This window comes from Mastigoproctus giganteus, chromosome 13 (genome assembly GCF_048544385.1).
Source record: "Mastigoproctus giganteus isolate SK-2022 chromosome 13, ASM4854438v1, whole genome shotgun sequence".
Taxonomy (NCBI): Eukaryota; Metazoa; Arthropoda; class Arachnida; order Uropygi; family Thelyphonidae; genus Mastigoproctus; species Mastigoproctus giganteus.
In genome coordinates, this window is record NC_143587.1 from 81,455,346 (window position 1) to 81,476,143 (window position 20,798).

The 20,798-nt window shown below is 36.4% G+C and overlaps 1 protein-coding gene across 1 annotated transcript in view; it reads right to left on the reverse strand.

Moving 5' to 3' along the window:
- The window catches only part of SMC1 (structural maintenance of chromosomes 1), a 635,181-nt gene that overhangs the window by 203,817 nt on the left and 410,566 nt on the right, over window positions 1-20,798 (reverse strand). Inside the window, exon 17 of the mRNA XM_090388169.1 lies at window positions 7,864-7,997. Within this exon, the coding sequence (XP_090244295.1) occupies window positions 7,864-7,997 (134 nt within the window). The remainder of the gene's footprint in view (window positions 1-7,863; window positions 7,998-20,798) is intronic.

Here is a 20,798-nt window from a genome sequence, read left to right on the forward strand (position 1 = left end):
AGTGTTGAAACGAGTACAGAGAAGGGGAGCAACAAGATTGGTGAGGGGAATAAAGGGTTGCTCTTACCAAGAAAGGCTTAAGTTCTGAAAATTGCAGCGTCTGGAGACTAGACACCTGTGTAGTGCCTAGTCTCCTTAAACACATGATTGAGGGGTATAAGGTCTTGAATGGTTTGAGCAAGCTCAATCATAATGGGATTATACCTCTTGCTCAGATTACGCACCAGGGGGGGGGGGGTATAGGTTCAAATTGAGAAAAGATAGTTCTAGAATAGATGTGAGGAAATTTGCCTTTAGCCAGCAGGTGATTGATTGTGGAATAAACTCCCATCGGTTGTTGTGGAGGTTGATAGCTTAATTAAATTCAAAGAAGAACTGGACAAACTTTTGGAGCGAATGGATTGGTGAAATGGTTTTTTTTTTTTGGCTGCTGTATAACAGGCCCGGCCAACCTACGGCTAAACGATGATTTTTTTACTACTGACTACATCAGTGAGAAATCATTCACTATCTGCACTAGGCATGATAAATAACAACTTCTTGAAGTAACCCGATGAAATAAAAAAACGTCCGGCAGCATTTGATCATCATTTCTCAGAATTCACAAAATATGATATAAAGTGTTTGAGATATTTTGTTCTCCATTTCATGCTGACATTTCCACTGTCCCAGAATGCTGCAGATGGATGTAATTGATTTACAGTGCAACAATGAATTAAAACACATTTATGCCACAAAATCAAAAATCAACCTTTACAACACGTATGTGACAGTGGAAAAGTATCCCAAATTAAGATTTTTTGCACAAAAAATTGTGAGTGCCTTCAGAGTCACAGACATTTGTGAAAATTTCTTTTCAAAAATGAAATTAATTAAGAGTAAATCAAGAGCTTCAATAACAAATTAACATCAATTAAGATGTGCAACTCCCAATACTCAATTGGATTTAAAAAAATTGAGTGATTGCAAACAAAAGAAAATATCTCATATAAAATAAAAATGAATTAATAAAATAAATTTTATGGCATTTGATTTTTTTTATTTTTAAAAGACTGTTTTATTTTCAGACCACTGAAAATTGTAGTTTGTAAAGTGGCCTGCAGAATGATTTTGGTTGGCCAGGTCTGCTATATAAGCTTAGCTTGCTTTCTTAGCATTAGTATTAATTGAGGCATATGATGCAAGAAAGCAAGCTTATACAGCATCAGCCAAAAAAAAAACATTTCCCATTACACCCATTTGAAAGTTATTTAAGCTATCAACTTCCACAACACCAGATGGAAGTCTGTTCCAGTAATCACATACCCGCTGGCTAAAGGCAAACTTCTGCATATCTATTCTACAACTATCTTTCCTCAATTTGAATCTATGCTCTCACAGGTTATTATTCTGACTAAGCGGAAGTATCCCATCAGCATTCAGCCTGCTCAAACCATCAAGGCCTTATACACCTCAATCAGATCACCTTGCAGGTGCCTAATCTCCATATACTAACTTGCAGAACTTAAGCCTCTCTTGGTAAGAGCACTCCTTTGTTCCTCTCACCAATCTCCTTGCCCTTCTCTGTACTCATTCTAGCAACTTTACACCCTTCCTAAAATGAGGCCTCCAGACCTGTACGCATACTCAAAGGTGTGGCCTGACCATTGCCTTATACAAAGGGATAATCACCTCTTGCCTCTGTTAGCAAAATTCCCATATATCATTGGCAAAACTCCATGACCTGCTCTGACAGCTCATCTGCACTGCTCAAAGAACTACATATTTGACTGAACAATTACCCCCAGGTCTTTTTCATTCTGCACCTCCCAGAGTGCAGCACCACACAGTTGGTACATTTCTGTAGTAATCTCCTTTAGGGCTACTACTAACCATATGGAGTAGTTTGCATTTGTCAATGTTAAACTTCAGTTGCCACTTCTCAGCCCATCTGCCTAACTTTTCTAGATCCTGTTGCAGACCATACTGTCTTTACTGTCATAAACAACCCTGCCAACCTTTGTATCATCTGCAAACGTGGATATTAAGCCTGATACACCTTATACCTTCATCGATATCATTGATAAATACACATAACAACAATGAGCTCAGCACCAAACCCAGGTGGACTCCACTAATAACATTAGTCCCGGTAGACCAGGGTCCATTTATTACCACTCTCTGCCGTCTCCCACTCACCCATCCCTTTTTCCATTGCCGCAACTTGCCCTTAATGCCATAATGCTCCAATTTGTACAGCAGTCTTCCACGTGCAACAATATCAAAAGTTTTCCAGAAATCCATGTATATGATATCAAAATTATTTTTGTATCCAGTTTATTTGTGACCACATCATAGTACATCGTAGTATCCAAACAAATTGGTCAGACAAAACTTCCCTTTAACAAACCCACCATGCAGTGTCTGAACTATTACTGCAGTCTTGTCTAGGTGATCCTGCCTAACTTCTTTAACAAGTGACTCCATTATTTTCCTCTGAACAGAAATTAAACTAACAGGTCTATAATTATTTGTGTCACCCTTTGAAATCCCTTTTATGAATTGGGGTTACATTTGCACATCTCAAGGTCCATGGGGACCTCCCTTGAATCTAAGAATGCTCTCATAATTATGGCTAAGGGTTTGCTTACTTCCCTTGCTGCCTTCTTCATTATAACCGGATAGATTCCATATGCCCAGGTGAATTTTTTATGTTTAGCTTCAACAATTTCTCCTCCATTTTGCTCTCCGTTATTACAAAATCATTTAGCTCCCTGTTAGAATTTAGTAATCTTCTGTCCTCCCCTTCCTTACAGAATTCCTGATTTGAGAATGTAGATGCCAAATACTCATTCAGTTAATCAGCTATCTGAGCAGAATCATCAACAATCAAACCACCAACATCAAGTAGACTAATCCGATTCATCTTCTTCCTTCTAGAGTTTACTTAAGTAAAGAACTCTTTGCCAGTTTTCTCTACATCCTTCGGCAAAGATTTCTCATAATCTGCCTTTGGCGGCCTAACGTCCTTTGTGACTTGATTACAGACTAGATTATATCTACTATACACTTCTGTGTCACTTGTTAATTTATATGTATCCCATATATCCATTTTTCTTCTCTGCCACATGTCTCATTAGTTCATCTGACATCAATTTAGAATTCACTGTTTTTAAATATCATCAGTTGATCCCACTATACAGAATTTAAAAGACCACTGTAGTTACCTTTACGAAAACAAATACCTCTCGTTTTACCCTTGATGTTAGTTACAACTTTAATTAAATCCCACATCAGTACACTCTGATCAGTGTCACCTAGTGATTCCTTTATCTGCAATCTTAATCCATGAATAATCACTGCTGATGACAGATCAAGAGTATTACTCCCTCTGGTTGCCCCTTGAACATGTTGCTGTAGAAATCAATCCTCCAATAAATCCACAAAAGTCTTGCTCGCGTGCGAGGGACCAAGCCAGAAGTTCCAGTCAATATCTGGAAAGTTGCCTCATATACCTCTAGTAAAGCTAATGGGCTCTGCTAAACATGGACTAATGTTATCAGTTGCCTCCCTCAGGGTTCAGTGCTGGGCCCATTGTTTTCAATATTTATTAATGATATTGATGAAGCTATATCAGGCTTAATATCAGAGTTTCTAGATAATTCGAAGGTTGGCAAGTTGGTTAACAATAGCCTGTTTGTTATTTAGTTTTTAGGAGCATTAGCAACTAAGGCCATATTGCTCCGGGATATGCGGTGGTCATCCCCTGACCTTTCCGCATCCTCCGTATTTGGTGGTGATGGGCTCAAACCCCGGTCTAATCAAGAAGTGTGTCCTATGCACTGCTGCTCCTTCCCACCTGGCTATGGAGGCGCTGTTAACAATAGCATCAGGGTGAGCTACTGAACAAGATCTAGGAAAATTGAGTCAATGGGCTCAGAAATTGCAGATGAAGTTTAACGTTGACAAATGCAAGATACTGCATATGGTTAGCAGTGATCCCGGAGTAACTTAAGCACTCCGTGGTACTACACTTAGAGTAGTGGAAAATGAAAAAGACCTGGGCATAACTGTGCAGTCAGATATGAAATTCTTTGAGCAGTGCAGAAATGCTGCCAAAACAGCCCTTAGTGTTTTGTCAATAGTATACAGAAACTTTGCTAGCAGGGAATAAGGGGATGATAATCTCATTGTACAAGGCTGTGGTTAGGCTGCACCTTAAGAATTGCATACAGGTCTGGTGGCCTCACCTTAAGAAGGATGCAGATCTGCTGGAATGGCCACAGAGAAGGGCAACCAGATTGGTGAAGGGAAGAAAAGGGCATTCTTACCTAGAATGCTTCAGTTATGCAAATTTCAACTTTTCGAGACTAGGCACCTACTGGGAGATCTAATTGTGGTGTTTAAGGCTTTGAACAGATTGAGTAGGCTGACTGTGAATGGCATTCTTCCTCGGAAGAAACTACACACATGAACGGACATAAATATGAGTTGAGAAGGATGACTATATGATAGGTGTTTGGAATTTTGTCTTCCATCTGTTGTTATGGAAGTGGCACATTTGAATAAATGCAAGAAAGAACTAGACAAATTGTTGGAGGGTATGGATCGAAATGTGTGTAGCCGCTGATGCTATAAGTTTGCCTTTTTTGCATCATTTTTCATTCTACTACTAATGTTATTTGTGAAAAAAAAAAAAAAAAAAAAAGAAAAAACTTCATTTACCCATACCTTTTAATAATTTGTTCCACTGCCTAAACACCAGATGGAAAACACCAGGTTTATTCCAAGAACTGCTTATTCTTTGGCTGAATACAGAAATTAATGTGCAGACTTCTTCACATCAATTCTGCAACCATCTTTTTCCAATTTAAATTTATACCCCCTTTGGTGCTTCATCTGAGAAAGAGTAAAGATGCTATTGAGTTAATTTACTTAGACCTTTTAAATCCTTATACACTTTAATTAGGTCATCGCAGATGCCTTCTTTCCAGAGATTGCAATTTCCAGAGCCTCAGTCTTTCTTGGTAAGATATCCTTTTGTGTCCTGAAATAATCTCTTCTTGCTCACCTCTATACCTTTTCAAACAGATCTATATCCTTAAAACGAGCCTTCCAGATGGCCTAACCATTACCATATACAAGGAGATAATCACTTCTTTGTCCAATCTGGCAAAGTTCTGTATTTTAATAATAACCATTGGATAACCATGAAGCCCCTGAAGGCCTGCATAGCCATCAGTCTGTCCGGTGAAGAGGCTAAGCTAGAACACGCAATTAATAATAACTTTCATTCACTTAACATTCACACAATTTTACTTTTTATAGTGTTTTCTTACACTTTCTATTTTCTTTTATATATTAGTTTACATATCGATCAGTGCGTTTTGACAGGTGTGTCTTTTATGTAGAAAAAATCTAACTTATTCTGCCATATGTCTACATATTACATAGAAAAGCGTGGGAGCTGGTGAGCAAAGCGAGCAGGGCCCCTTAGTTAATATCATTAATATTAATTATTATATTAATAATTAATACGACAGTACAATATGACAGTGGAATCCAATACTGGGTTTATAATGGCCACCTATTTTATTAACGTAAATGCTATCTTAGCATTAATTAAATTAACTTCACACTTATGAAATATGAATAGTCAACTACTGAAATGATTCATTCTGTTGACTTTGTAAGGGGGGGGGAGATTACTTTCTTTTCTTTTTGTTTTTTTTTTATAGGAAAACAAACAATAAAGCAAAGATGAATAAGACTGACATGAAATACTTTTTGTAAAATAGTTATACAACTTATCCTGCTATAAAACATGACAAGTAGAAATGAATGCTATAGCATTAGCATGCACATTTTCATAAAACAATCAGGGAATAGATTCCATAACAGCTTAACACTTATCCCATTTTCAATTTTCTTTTATCAATACATATTATGCTATGATTGAAAAAATAACATTTTAAAATTTAAAGGTTATTAACCAAAAAAATTTTAAATAAAACATACATGAGCAATGCAGTTTCATTTTTAATTATATTAAAATAAAATTGCATCAACCAACGAACTGTTAAAATAAATTTTATAAACAAAATATACAACATAAAAGTGAGAGTATATAAAAATAGAAGTGTTAAATGTATAACGAAATAAAATAAAACACAAAGAAATCAAATAAATTGAAAAATTATTGGAAGCTTTCAATGTTGTGCCACTTTCTCAAACCAAGCAGGAAACATGACAACAAGTCAATATATTGTTCAAAACTATAATCTTACAAGTGTGAAAACATCAACTGGTGTGGATTATGGATGGCAAAAATGCAAGGGGGGGAGTAACAAAAAAAGTCACACTCCACCAACCTAGTGCATAATTACATTATTAGTCTAGCATCTTTCGTCACATTGTAAAATGATGGCCTCCATAATAGGATGGATGTTAGTTACACCACTACAGTTAATGGCGGAACCTGCCACAGCCAAGTGGAGAGCTTTCATCCATGACAAATGGTGAGAAACATGCACGTAGTCGAAAACTTCAACACTGAGTTGGGTTGTGATCGAAATGTTGTTAACCCCCAAAAGTGTTCTGCAATAGTCAGAGTCAGCGAATTTGGCCAAGTTTATAGTACCCCTCATGTTCAAAAATCCGATCACAAAGTCTGATTTAGTTTTCCTGATGTAACTTGTAACACACCCTACAATCCAGGCAAGTAGCCAATTATCCCTTTGTTGCATTCTGGTTTATCATGTTACTTGCCCAGATTGTGGAATGTATTAATCTTTCCCATTCTTTTTCCCATCCATGATCATCTGGTGTGGATCATGGATGCTTTTCACCATCCATGATCCACACCAGATGACATTTGCAAATGTGTAAGATTATCCTCCTGCACAATACACTGACTTGTGTTTCTTGGTTAGGGTTGAGAAAGTGGCACAACTCCTCGACAGCTTCCCACAGTTAATGGTTTTATTTCATTTCTAGGTGTTTATTTTATTTTATTTCTTTATACAAAGTAATAACACTCATTTTTACATACGCCCACATTTATATGATATATTTTGTTTATGTATTTATAACTTCTGATTAAAGTTTATTTTAAGAATTCGTCAGTCGATGCAAATATTATTTTAATATGAATATGTCAGCGCCCAAAGGCCTCTTTTCTAATATTCATTTTTAATTGTTAATTTTTCAATGAATGGAAGAAGATATCTGGGGGTGGGTGGGAATTTTCTTGCATTGGGCCAGCATGGTTGTCTTTATTTATTTATTTTTTTTTTATGAATGCAAGGTGTCAGTTGCCTAGTTTCCTTCCTTATTATTTTGTTTTCTTTCTTTCTTTTTTCCTCTCTTCTAAAATAAACTTCTGTAACCATTTCATTTATCAGATCATCTAGTTTTCTTTTTAATGTGCAGCTTTTTTAAATGTCTGGGTTGAGGTGTCGGAAACCATTTTTACCAAAACTGTAACACTTCCAATTTTTATTTAATGTTTAATGCTCCGTTTTTTTTTTTTGAAACGCTATATATTTAATTCATTCACTATTTGAGAGTATGGGTAGTAAGCAAACATATAAACAGGCACTGTATATAAATTTTTACACACAAAATATATAACAAATTAAAATATTTAACATGCAATCAGGGTTAACCATAAATGATGCTAGTGAGAAACAGTGTAACACGGTGGAGTGTGGGTTTCACGTGTGAATTTCTATTTTTATGTGTGCACTGCAGTCAAGATGTCAAATAAACATTTGCACAATTCAAAACATGCATTGTAAGATGCTGCGTTATAGCAGGATAATCTGTATAGGCATTTGCTATGAGAGCTAATTATTTAATATTTTTTTCACATGATAATTTTACCTTATATTTTCAACTCGAATTGAATTGCAAAATTCAGAAAACACACGATCTTCGACAGTATTCATGGATTCCTTCACCTCCTGGATTTTTACTTCTCTAGATTTCATTTTTTCTTCTATGTCTTGCAATCGGGGCTACATAAAAACATAGCAATATAACATTTAACGAAACAAAAAAAAAAGCAAAATGAGATAAGGAAAGGGTATGGTGAGAATGTTGAAATTAATTTCATTACTTTGTACTGAATGCACATAATTATTATAAAGATAAAGTACTGGTTGGAGATTTAAATAGCTGGGTAGGAAATAACAACTATAATCATAGATATTTTAGGAAAATCTTGAAAGAAAGGTAAACTTAACAATAACAGTAAAAGGCTACTAGAATTTTGTGCAAGTAATGCACACACACGACAAACAATTATTTCAACATAATTGGTTTTCTTATTCTGATGTGTCTTTTTATGCAAAATGGAAAAAAAATTAAGATTAATTTATTAAGTGGAAGCTGCAAAAGACAGCTCTGTAAGACTGGAAATTCAAAATGCAGTGATTAATGCAAGAAGTATTTTATACATAATTACAGGAGGGAGGGGGGTGGAAGAGAGAGAGAGAGAGAATAAATAAATATATATATACACACTAGTGTTCAAAGAAAGTGCATTACCCCTTAAAATTATAATTGTCATCCGAATAACGGAAGTATATGGCAATATTTCTTACAGATTCCATCAGATAAGATTGGCACGCGTAAGCGATGATGTAATATTGCACCAGCTGTTGCTTTCAGCTTTATAATCACAATTTGCAAGGGTTGCAGTCATTCTTTGCTTGTGTCAGGATGGCGAGTTACGTGCAGTTGACACCACAAAGAAAGAGTGCTATTGTTGCTTTACCTGAGGAAGGAAAGATGTTTTTCCCATCATATTGCTCATAGAGTGTCTTGTAATCAGACAACAGTGAGTAGATTTCTTTCCAAACTCAAGAATACTGGTTCTGCTGAGAGTAAAAAAGGAACCGGACGCAAACGAGTCTCTATGCCAAAACATGACAGCATTTTGAAGCGTGGCCTTAAAAACCGTAAAGCTTCTTTGTCTGAGCTGAAAAGAGAATGGGAAGAATATACAGGAGTGGTAGCAAGTGCAGTAACAGTCAGAAGACGACTCTTCAAAAATGGACTTGTAGCCATATTAAGAAGAAGCCCCTCCTCACTCAAAAAATGAAAAAGGCCCGATTAATTCAGTTTAAGGAGCATGACAAATGGAACCCCAAGCAGTGGAAGTCAGTTATTTTCTCGGATGAGAAGAAATTCAACCTGCATGGGTCTGATGGGAGACAAACAATTTGCTGTAGACGTGGTGAAGAATACCATCCAGACTGTCTACAGTGAAATTCCCTACCAGCCAAATGATATGGGGGGGCATTTTGTATTGCGGAGTAGGTCACCTGCAGTTTATAAAAGGTTCCATAAATCCAATGGATATCTGGCTATATTGGAAGGGAAATTGCTGCTAACCATTAGAGACCATTTCAACCTGCCAAGTAACTGCGTCTTTCAGGAAAACTCTGTTCTTTGTAATCAGGTGAAAAGTGTAAGTAGGAAATTCTATAATTACTTTAGCTTCATTTTTGCATTATAGGTTCGATGGTAATGTGTTTACATTTGTTACAGGTGAAAAAATGGTTGGAAGAACGGTCCATTACAACTCTTAGGCTGACCAGGAAACAGCCCGGGCTTGAATCCTATAGAGAACTGTTGGCATTGTGTGGAATCTGCAGTTGACAGAAAGACACCAAAGAACCTTCGTGAACTTCAAGAAGCCATAATTAGTGTTTGGATCCATGAACTATCAGCTGATTATCTTCAGAAATTGATCTTGTCAATGCCTCAAACGGTGTGCTGCTGTCATCAGGGCCAGAGGCAGTTCAACTAAATATTACTTTGCACCTGGTAAACGTTTCATTTTGTTTTCCATTTAAAATGATAAACTGAAGCAAATTGAGGGCTTCTGATAAAATTTCTACCATAATTCTTGTTTAGTAAAACTGCTGTATAAATGTTGCAAATGCTCATTTTGGAATATTTTGAGAGCACCTGTCAAATATTACTTAGCTTTGCCTTAACTATTAATAAATATTTTTTGTTTATATTTCTATTTGTGATGCTAGTCATTAATGTAACATACCATCACAAAAATGGTTAGAATTTTGAAATTCCTACGTGATGCACTATATATATTGCATAGAATGACAAGAAAATAGAAATAAGAAGATAGAAAAATGGGGCGGTAGTCTTATCAATGCCTCAAACGGTGTGCTGCTGTCATCAGGGCCAGAGGCAGTTCAACTAAATATTACTTTGCACCTGGTAAACGTTTCATTTTGTTTTTCATTTAAAATGATAAACTGAAGCAAATTGAGGGCTTCTGATAAAATTCCTACCATAATTCTTGTTTAGTAAAACTGCTGTATAAATGTTGCAAATGCTCATTTTGGAATATTTTGAGAGCACCTGTCAAATATTACTTAGCTTTGCCTTAACTATTAATAAATATTTTTTGTTTATATTTCTATTTGTGATACTAGTCATTAATGTAACATACCATCACAAAAAGGGTTAGAATTGTGAAATTCCTACGTGATGCACTATATATATTGCATAGAATGACAAGAAAATAGAAATAAGAAGATAGAAAAATGGGGCGGTAGTCTTATCAATGCCTCAAACGGTGTGCTGCTGTCATCAGGGCCAGAGGCAGTTCAACTAAATATTACTTTGCACCTGGTAAACGTTTCATTTTGTTTTTCATTTAAAATGATAAACTGAAGCAAATTGAGGGCTTCTGATAAAATTCCTACCATAATTCTTGTTTAGTAAAACTGCTGTATAAATGTTGCAAATGCTCATTTTGGAATATTTTGAGAGCACCTGTCAAATATTACTTAGCTTTGCCTTAACTATTAATAAATATTTTTTGTTTATATTTCTATTTGTGATACTAGTCATTAATGTAACATACCATCACAAAAAGGGTTAGAATTGTGAAATTCCTACGTGATGCACTATATATATTGCATAGAATGACAAGAAAATAGAAATAAGAAGATAGAAAAATGGGGCAGTAGTCTAGTGCAGTCAAAGGCTAAACCTAAGCAAAGCATGCCCAATAAAGTGAAAAAACAAAAAGGGATGGGGAGAAGATAGAAGAAAACTATAAAATATGTATAATAAGAAATAATTACAAAATTGGCAAAATAAGGATGTTGCCATACAATTTACTGTTTTGTAAATTGTGTGGCAAAATCCTTATATTGTCAATTCTGTAATTATTTATTTATTATTATGCATATTTAATTAGTTATCTTAGATCTTCCTTTTATCATTCTATATCCCTCACCTTCTTTGTTTTTTTCCCACTTTATATATATATATATATATATATATAGCAGTGATATATATATACGGTCCTGGAGGTTGTCACAGACATTCTCTCAGATATGCCAGACAAGCTGTTCTTGCTACCTGGGAGTCTAAAATGCTGATGGAACTGATATTCGGGTGACACTTGAGTCAAGTGGACCCTATTTCGGCGAAGTCCGGACGGTCTATGACAGCCAAATCCTCTGCTTGCACCTTCACGATGGTGGGACTGTTAGTAATCCTGGGTATAACCTTCATGCACAAGTACATGGTGGGTGACCACCCAGGTGTGAACCAACGTAAGCATGGGTCGAGGTGTGGCGCCCACACCACATGGAGGAATGCCGCCCCTCTTTGTTACCAGGCAGTACTAGGTGGTAGATGACTCTCATCAACCGAAATACCACCACTTTGCTTATTGGAGGCTTGAAGTGGTGGAACCCATGTTTAGTCTCTAGAGCTAAGTTCCGGCCAACCCTTCCCTATCTCTTCCATAATGCAGTATGATTGATGATTTTTGAGGTTATGATGAATGTCGTGGCGAGATCCAATATTCCTTACATTTCAAGGGTACAGCTCTAAAATGGTGTTCGCAGGCCGGCCGCTATACACTGGACCAAACCTATTGGTAACTCTCTAGGAGGCTTCCGGATCAGCTAGTGTATAATCTTGCTACCTCTACTCTGCGAGATAGTGACTGAAGGGAGTCCGAGTAGTGTGTATGCGGGGAGCATTGTCAAGGCCACGTTATGTCAAAGATCTGGGTATATTCTTACCACATGTACGCCATATCCAAAAATTTCATTATTTCATACAGCATGTCCCACCCACTTTTTCTTACTATTGAATACAAGATGAACTGTCAAAATAATAGACCAAGCTTATCTGCGAAAAGATCTAAACCTCCCAAAGACTTCCTAATTCATTTCACAAATATACGTGGTCTCAATTCCAATCTCAACGATGTCCATTTCCACTTGCAGTCTTCCAAACCCCATGTACTTTTTCTGACTGAATCTCAGTTATCAGTTGATTCAACTACTGCTCATCTCAGATGTCCAAATTATTTGCTATATGATTCCTTTCGCCTCAAAGGTGGTACTTGTGCATATGTCCGTTCTGATATTCCCTGTCAGAGACTTGGCAATTTGGAATCTCCTCTCTTTGATCTTCTCTGGCTTAAAATCTCTCTACCTCATTGTGTAAAATTCATCTGCTGTCTCTACCGTTCTCCCAACTACACTAATCACTTGGAGCTCTTTGACTTCCTCTCTTTGCAACTTGACTTTCTCCAGTCCAGCTTTCCTAACAGTGAGGTAATTTTCCTTGGTGATTTTAACATTCACAACTCCAGCTGGCTTCCGTTTTCTAGTCACACCGACCCAGCAGGTTGAGATGCTGAGGCTTTTGCAATTACTAATGACCTAGCACACATTGTTCATTTACCTACAAGAATACCAAACAATCCTAATCATACAGCCAATACGCTTGATCTTTTTCTCACAAACAACCCTTCTATGTACAAGGTTGAAGTGAGAGGTCCTTTAGGCACTTCAGATCACAACTTGGTGATCGTCTCTTCTCCAATGGAACCTTTATCTCATGGCTATTCGCAACCTCGTATTGTTTGGCATTACAAGAATGCAAAATGGGATGACCTGCGAGACTTCTTTTCTTCTTTTCCTTGGTCTGATTACTGTTTCAAAACTTCTGATGTCAACGTTTGCTCAGATCGTGTCAGTGAAATTATTCTTGCAGGAATGGAATCCTTTATCCCACACTCCACTTTAAAATCTCGTCCTTTATCTAAACCTTGGTTTTCTAATAAATGTGCTAAGGCTGTCCAAGAGAAGAATGTTGCATATCGTAATTGGCTTGTTTCTAATTCTTCAGTTTCATTTTCTGCCTACACCAAAGCTCGCAACAATTGTAAAGCAGTTATTAATCAGTCCAAACTAGAGTTTGAACAGGCTAAGAGTAGAAAACTTGCTTCTTGCCCTAATGGTAGCCGAGCATTCTGGTCTCTTGCCAAAGCTATTGGCTGCAACTTTTGCCCATCTCTGCTCCCACCTCTGTCCAAACCAGATGGTTCTGTTGTCACTTCAGCCAAGGATAAAGCTGACCTGCCAGCATCCCATTTTTCTTCGAGCTCATGTATTAATGATCTTGGTAAAACACCTCTAGCCATTCCTAAGACGCTCCATTCAATGCCTCCTGTGGTCTTCCATCAAAAGGATATCAGAAGGATTTTGATGAATCTCGATGCTAAGAAAGCTCCAGGTCCTGATGGTATTTCTCCACTTGTTCTCAAAACCTGTGCTCCTGAATTTACTCCTATTTTTTGCCGCCTTTTTTCACTTTCTTATTCCAAAGGTGTTTTTCCTTCTGCTTGGAAATTTGCTCATATCCAGCCAGTTCCTAAAAAGGGTGACAAATCCCTCCTATCCAGTTATCGTCCCATTGCAATTACTTCTACTCTTTCTAAAGTAATGGAGAAATCAATTAACTGCCAACTCTTAAACTACCTAGAAACCTTCCGTCTGATCAACGATCGCCAGTATGGATTCCGTCAGTGTCGATCCACTGGTGATATTCTGGCTTATTTTACCCATTTATGGACTAATTCATTGGAAAGGTTCGGTGAAACACAAGTAGTTGCTCTTGACTCTCAAAGGCTTTGGATCATGTTTGGCATAAAGGTCTTCTAAACAAGCTTCCATCTTATGGTTTGCCAACTGTTTTTAGTAATTGGTTATCCAGTTTTCTCTCTGATCGCTCACTGAGGGTGATGGTAGATGGCTCTCTGTCTTCTAACTTCTCCACTAATGCCGGTGTCCCCCCAAGTTTGAGTTCTTTCTCCCACTCTTTTCCTCTTGTATATCAATGACCTTCTTCTGTTGACTGGAAATCCTATCCATAGTTTTGCCGATGATAGCACATTGCATTCAACTTTCCATTTTGAGAAACCTTGTCCTGCTCAATCAGCTTCAACTTCTCGAAAATCTGCTACCAATTCCTTAAATGCCGATCTTTAGGTAATTCTCCAGTGGGGCAAAGACAACTTAGTTGATTTCAACCCTTCTAAAACTCAGTCTTGTCTTATATCTCGCAAAAAGGATTCTTCTGCTCCTATGCTTATCTTTAGTGACACTCCGATTTCTAGGCAAAATGATATATCTCTTTTGGGGATTACCCTGACTTCTAATCTTTCTTGGCACATTACAAATATTGCTTTCTCTGCATCTAAAAAACTTGGTTTTCTCTTTCGCTCTCGGCGTTACTTTTCTTCGAAACAGCTGCTCACTCTGTATAAATTGCAAATCCGCCCTGCCATGGAATATTGTTCCCATATCTGGGGTGGTGCCCCCAAAACCTCTCTCAGGCTTCTTGATTCCATTCAGAAGACGGCAGTTAGGTTAATTAATGATTCATCTCTAACAGAGTCTCTCCACTCGCTTTCTCACAGACGCACTGTTTCTGCTGCATGCCTCTTCTACAGATACTTCCATGGGCACTGTTCTTCTGAATTGGCTTCTATAATTCCCGCTCTCTCTTTCAAAACAGTCTGAACACATGCTGCCACCAACCAATATCCATTTACTGTCCAACTTCAAACCCACAGAACCAACTTTTCATCTTCCTCATTTATTCATTCAACTGCCGTTTTCTGGAACAACCTTCCTTCATACATATTTCTGAAAATTACAATCTATAGAAGTTCAAGTCCAATATCAACAAATATCTTCTTTCGTCTTCTCAACCTCCAACCCAAGCACGGTACTAAGTACTATAGGTTCTAATACCTCTCGTGTTTGGGGTTCTAATAAAAAAAAAAAAGGAAAAAAAAAAAAAGTGATATTAAACTGTTAAGAAGCAAAATAAGTAGAAAAAGGAAAATAACATAAGTTATCATATGTCTAATGCTCCAAAATGTGCAGCACAGCATTAAAAGAAACAAAAGGATATAAATAATGTGTGGTTTGTAACATAAATAAAGTGTCTGTGAAAATGGAAATGAAAAATACACAAAGTGCCTGAACTAAGAGAAGTTTACAGGATAGTAGAAACTGGAAATGATGTAGTGGTGAAAAAGTGAAATAATTTGAATTAGTACAAAAATGAACTGGGACTGAGGAAGCAAACAATATACAAAAATAATTTTAAATTTTATACAAATAAATAACACTGTATTCAGATATGGGAGGGCAATTTTAGCAAGAGGTTGAATCAAGGGATGGAAAATATGCAAAATCTGAATACAGTAAATGAAAAGATGATATATAGCCAGGAATTTCATCAGGGGACTACTCCTGACCATGTATCAGGCACTGCATTTTCAAATGTTTATAGTATTTGAAAGTGGGGGGGGAGTAAATAGGAGGCCTTTATCATAATACTAATAGACAAGGTAGTCCCTAAACAGTGTAAATATTAAGTTAATAATGTAATTTTTAATTTTAATACAAATTTACAAAAGTGCAATGTGAAATATAATACAAATGTTTGTACCGTGCAGAAGGGGTAAAAAGTAATTAAATTAACATGGTTAAAAAATGTAAAAATTCAAATATACAGAACAGAAATTTGATCAAAAAGTGTGGACAAGCAAATCGTATAGGGGATGGTAAAATTCTTGGGGGTGGGGAAGGGGAGAAAAAGAAGGTCAAAAGAAGATGAAAATAGTGATAGGATGCAGGATAGTCGGAGAGTTTGTATCACCCTCATATTAAACTAATAGTTTTATGAACAGGAAAAAAAATAGAAAAAGACAGTATAAAGATAAAAAGTGAAGAAAAAGTCATTAAAAATACAGAACTTACTGGGTGTGTAACGCCCAACCTTATAAAAAGGGTTTTATATATATATATATTATTTATAAGAAATTTATGCAATTAAATTTATAAGCTCTCATTAAAATATAAAGCATAAATACAAGGAAGGTTTGAGAGTAATGTGTAGAGTAATGTACCAAACGTGTGGTACTACACTCAAGGTAGTGGAGAATGAAAAAGAACTGTTGTTGTTGTTTGGTTTTTAGGAGCATTAGCAACTAAGGCCATATTGCTCCGGGAATATGCGGTGGTCATTCCCTTGGCCTTTCCGCATCGTCCGTATTTGGTGGTGACGGGCTTGAACCCCGGTCTAATCAAGAAGCGTGTGCTACTCACTGCTGCTCCTTCCCACCTGGCTACAGAGGCGCCTTGAAAAAGAAAGAGAACTGAGCATAATTGTGCAGTCATATAAGAAGTTTTCAGAGAAGTGCAGACAGGCTGCCAGAGCAGCTCATGGGGTCTTGTCAGTGATATACAGGAACTTTGCTAGGAGGGATAAAGAATAAGTGATTAATGATTAAGGGATAAGTGATTATCCCTTTGTATAAGGCAATGATCAGTCCATACTTTGAGTACTGCACACAGGTCTGAAAGCCTAATTTTAGGAAGGATGCAGAGCTGCTAGAATAAGTACAGAGAAGGGAACAAAGGTTTAAAAAATTAAATGTTTCGAAACCAAATAAATAATGAATCCATAACTTTTTAATACTTTGAAAACAAATATTAAAATATAAAAACATTAACAATCCTCTGATTGTTAATGTTTTAATGTTCTTACAAAGAAGGGCTAAGTTCTGCAAATTACAGCAGCTCGAGACTAGGCAACTGTGAGGAAATTTGATTGAGGTGGATAAGGCAATAATTTGAGCAAGCTCAATGCTGATGGAATTCTCCCTCTTGCTCAGATTACACATTGAGGGGCATAAATTCAAATTGAGGAAAGACAGTTGCAGAATTTATGTGCAGAAATTTGCCTTTAGCCAGTAAGTGGTTGATTGCTGGAACAAACTTCCATCTGTCATTGTGTTGATAGCTTAAACATATTCAAGGGCGAACTGTACAAAGTTTTAGAGCGAATGGATCAGTGAAGTGGGATTTTTTTTTTTTTTTTTTTTTTTTTGACTGATGCTATATAAGCTTGTTTTCTTGCTTCATGTGCCACTACAAAAGTTAATACTAACTTATATTATTAGCACAACTCAGAAGAAGATTATGCTTTATTATAAATTATGTTGCCATTAAACATTATTTTGCATTTCTTTCTTTACGAAAGAATAGCATAAGGACAATGTGTATTTCTATGAAATACACATTGTCCTTATGCTTATTCGATTGCATATGCCTGAAAATTGAAAAACCATGTCTGCAGAGAATGCATGGACATTACTTTTTTTTCAGAGTTTACAATACGTGGAAAATCTCAAATATATGTTTTTTAACATTTTATGCCGCATTCCTTTTGCATATTACTTTTCTTTTTTTTACAGAGGGAAGTAACAAAATTCCTCAGTTTATTAATGTTTCAGAGGATTGTTAATATTTTTATTTTTTAATATTTGCTTTCAAAGTGTTAAAGTTATGGATTAATTATTTATTTGGTTTCAAAACATTAGATTTTTTAAAATACGGACGGATTGTATTCTCTCACTCAAGGATTAGGGTTGATGATTCGATGTATTTTGGGGTCAGGCTTGGGGTTCATGGGCCTTCTATTCCGTGGTGCATTGGATCATTGATTTTGTCTACGAGAGTGTGGAACACATAAACTATTTGTATAGTTGTTCCAACAACGGACAGTATCAGCACCGAAGTGTTCTGCAAGACATCATAGAGGTAATCCTAATTTTCTTAACTAATCTGCATTTCTTTTCATTTCTCCTTTTCTTAACTAATCTGCATTTCTTTTCATTTTCCCTTTTCTTAATTAATCTGCATTTCTTTTCATTTCTCCTTTTCTTAACTAATCTGCAGTATTTCTTACTTGGTATGAAAAGCATCAAATACTCAAGATTTCTAAGAGGTACAAGATAAAGATTATAATGATTTATGCATCAACATCGAGCCATGATGATGAAGAGGTTGAAGAAATGTACACCGAAATTGAGAGTCTTCTAGATGAGCAGAAAACCCACAACACTATTATTATGGGAGACTTCAATGCTAAGGTTGGAAAAAAACAAAACAGCGCAGAAAGAGGAACTATAGGAAATTTTGTAATTGGTGAAAGAAATGAAAGAGGTGAAAGACTTGTGGAATTTGCAGAATATTGAGGAATATCAGTAATGAACACTTTTTCCAAGAAAAGGGTGAACAGAAAGTGGACATGGAAGAGTCCAAATGGATTAACTACTAATGAAATCGACTTCATACTCACTAACAGAAGATATATTGTGAATGATGTTACCATCCTGAATAAGGTAAATGTTGGAAGTGATCACAGAATGGTAAGATGTACACTTGATATAGATGTAGGATAGGAAAGGAAAAAACTGACTCGAGTAAATAATACAAAGCTCTTTGAGAAAACAGAAGAGGAGAAAAAGCAGTATATACTGGAACTTAAGAACAAGTTTGAGCTTCTGCAGACTGCTGAGGACCAAGATATTGACGAGGAATATTACAACTTTTTGAAAGTGATAAAGCCCAAGAAACCTATAGAGAAAAAGAAATCCAAAGAAAAAATTAGTCAAGAAACACTTGTCATGATGAACCGAAGACGACAAATGAAAAGCAAGAAAAACACTGACAGGGAGAAAATTGAGTATACTGAGTTATGCAAAGCCATTAGAAAGAGACTCAGAGAGGACATAAGAAGATTTAACACAAGAAAAGTAGAACAAGCATTAAGGGAAAAGAAAGGATTTAAATCAGCAGCCATGAGCAGTAATACAGAAAGACAAATGATACTGAAACTGAAGAATAGCAATGGTGTACTTATAAACAGCAGAGAAGGCATAATTCAAATAGCAGAAGACTACTATAGAGAATTATACAAGGAGCAGGGGAATGATGCCAGCAGTGGGGAAGATGGATTTCAAAGTAGCAACACATACGACATACCCAATATTCTTCCTGATGAGGTAGAACATGCATTGAAGAAAATGAAGAATCAGAAAGCCCCGGGGGAAGATGACGTTGCTGTAGAGTTGTTAAAATTGGGAGGAAGAGACATTACACAAAAACTGACAAGGCTCTTCACAAAGTGCATTAGAAAAGGTGTGACGCCTAAGCAGTGGAATAATGCAATCATAGTTTTGCTGCATAAGAAAGGAGATAAATCAGAAATTGGAAATTATAGACCAATTAGCTTGTTATCCCACATCTACAAGTTGTTCACAAGGGTCATTACTAACAGATTAGAAAGAATACTTGTTGAGAATCAACCGAAAGAGCAAGCTGGCTTTAGGACAGGATTCTCAACTATGGATCACCTTCACATAATATCACAGCTAATGGAGAAAGCAAATGAATATAAAACACCATTATGCCTGGCATTTGTGGATTATGAAAAGGCATTCGACTCCATACAGCATAAGGCAATGTTTTGTGCACTGGAAAGACAAGGCATAGATACCGTATATATTATGATTTTGAAGAAAATATATGAGAATGCTACCTCCTTTATTACACTAGACAAAGACAGTAGGAAATTTAAAATCAAGAAAGGAGTTCGACAAGGAGACACGATATCTCCAAAGCTGTTTACTGCTGCCCTTGAGGAAGCTTTCAGAAGATTAGACTGGCCGCAGAAAGGGTCAATGTGAATGGAGAGTACCTAAACCATTTACGATTTGCAGATGACATTGTGGCCATAAGCCATGATCCCAAAGAATTAGAGGAAAATCTTAATCAGTTATGCACAGTTAGTAAGGATTTTGGACTAAAGATGAATGTGACTAAAACAAAAGTAATGATGAACAAGTATGCCATAGAAAGAGAAATAATGATTGAAGGAGCAGTAATTGAAAAGGTGGAGTCATATACTTATCTGGAACAAGTCATTAGCTGAAATAATGATAAATCGCTGGAAGTCAAGAGAAGAATAAATTTTGGATGGATAGCAATCAGGAAATAAAGTCACATACTGAGGATCAATATCCCAATTTGTCACCATGCCTTATGGAAGTGAAACTTGGGCACTCACCAAAAGAATGGAAGAGAAGCTGAGAACTACACAGCGAAGAATGGAACGAATTATAATGGGAATCAGACTGTTAGATAAGAAGAGAAACACATGGATTAGGCAGCAAACTCAAGTAAAGGACATTCTTATCAAAACTAAAGAATAAAATGGTCTTGGGCAGGACACATAGCTCGAAGACATGATGAAAGATGGACTACTAAGAAAATAACAGAATGGTACCCAAAAGGAGCTAGAAGAAAACTTGGAAGACAATGAAAGAGGTGGACAGATGAAATTCATTAGTTTGTGGGTAGTAAATGGATGGCCATTGCACAAAACAGAAGGAACTGGAAAGTTGCTGGAAAGGCCTTCATCCTGCAGTGGATTGAAAATGGCCGATTATGTCATTAGTTACTATTATAGCATAATTGCAACATATAAAATCCTTTTCTACAAGATATTTATAACAATTTGTAGTATGGTACTTAATAGTAAAGTAGGACTGTATTTAGGTTTTTAGGCGATTCAATTGAGGAAATGGTACTGCACTATTTACACCC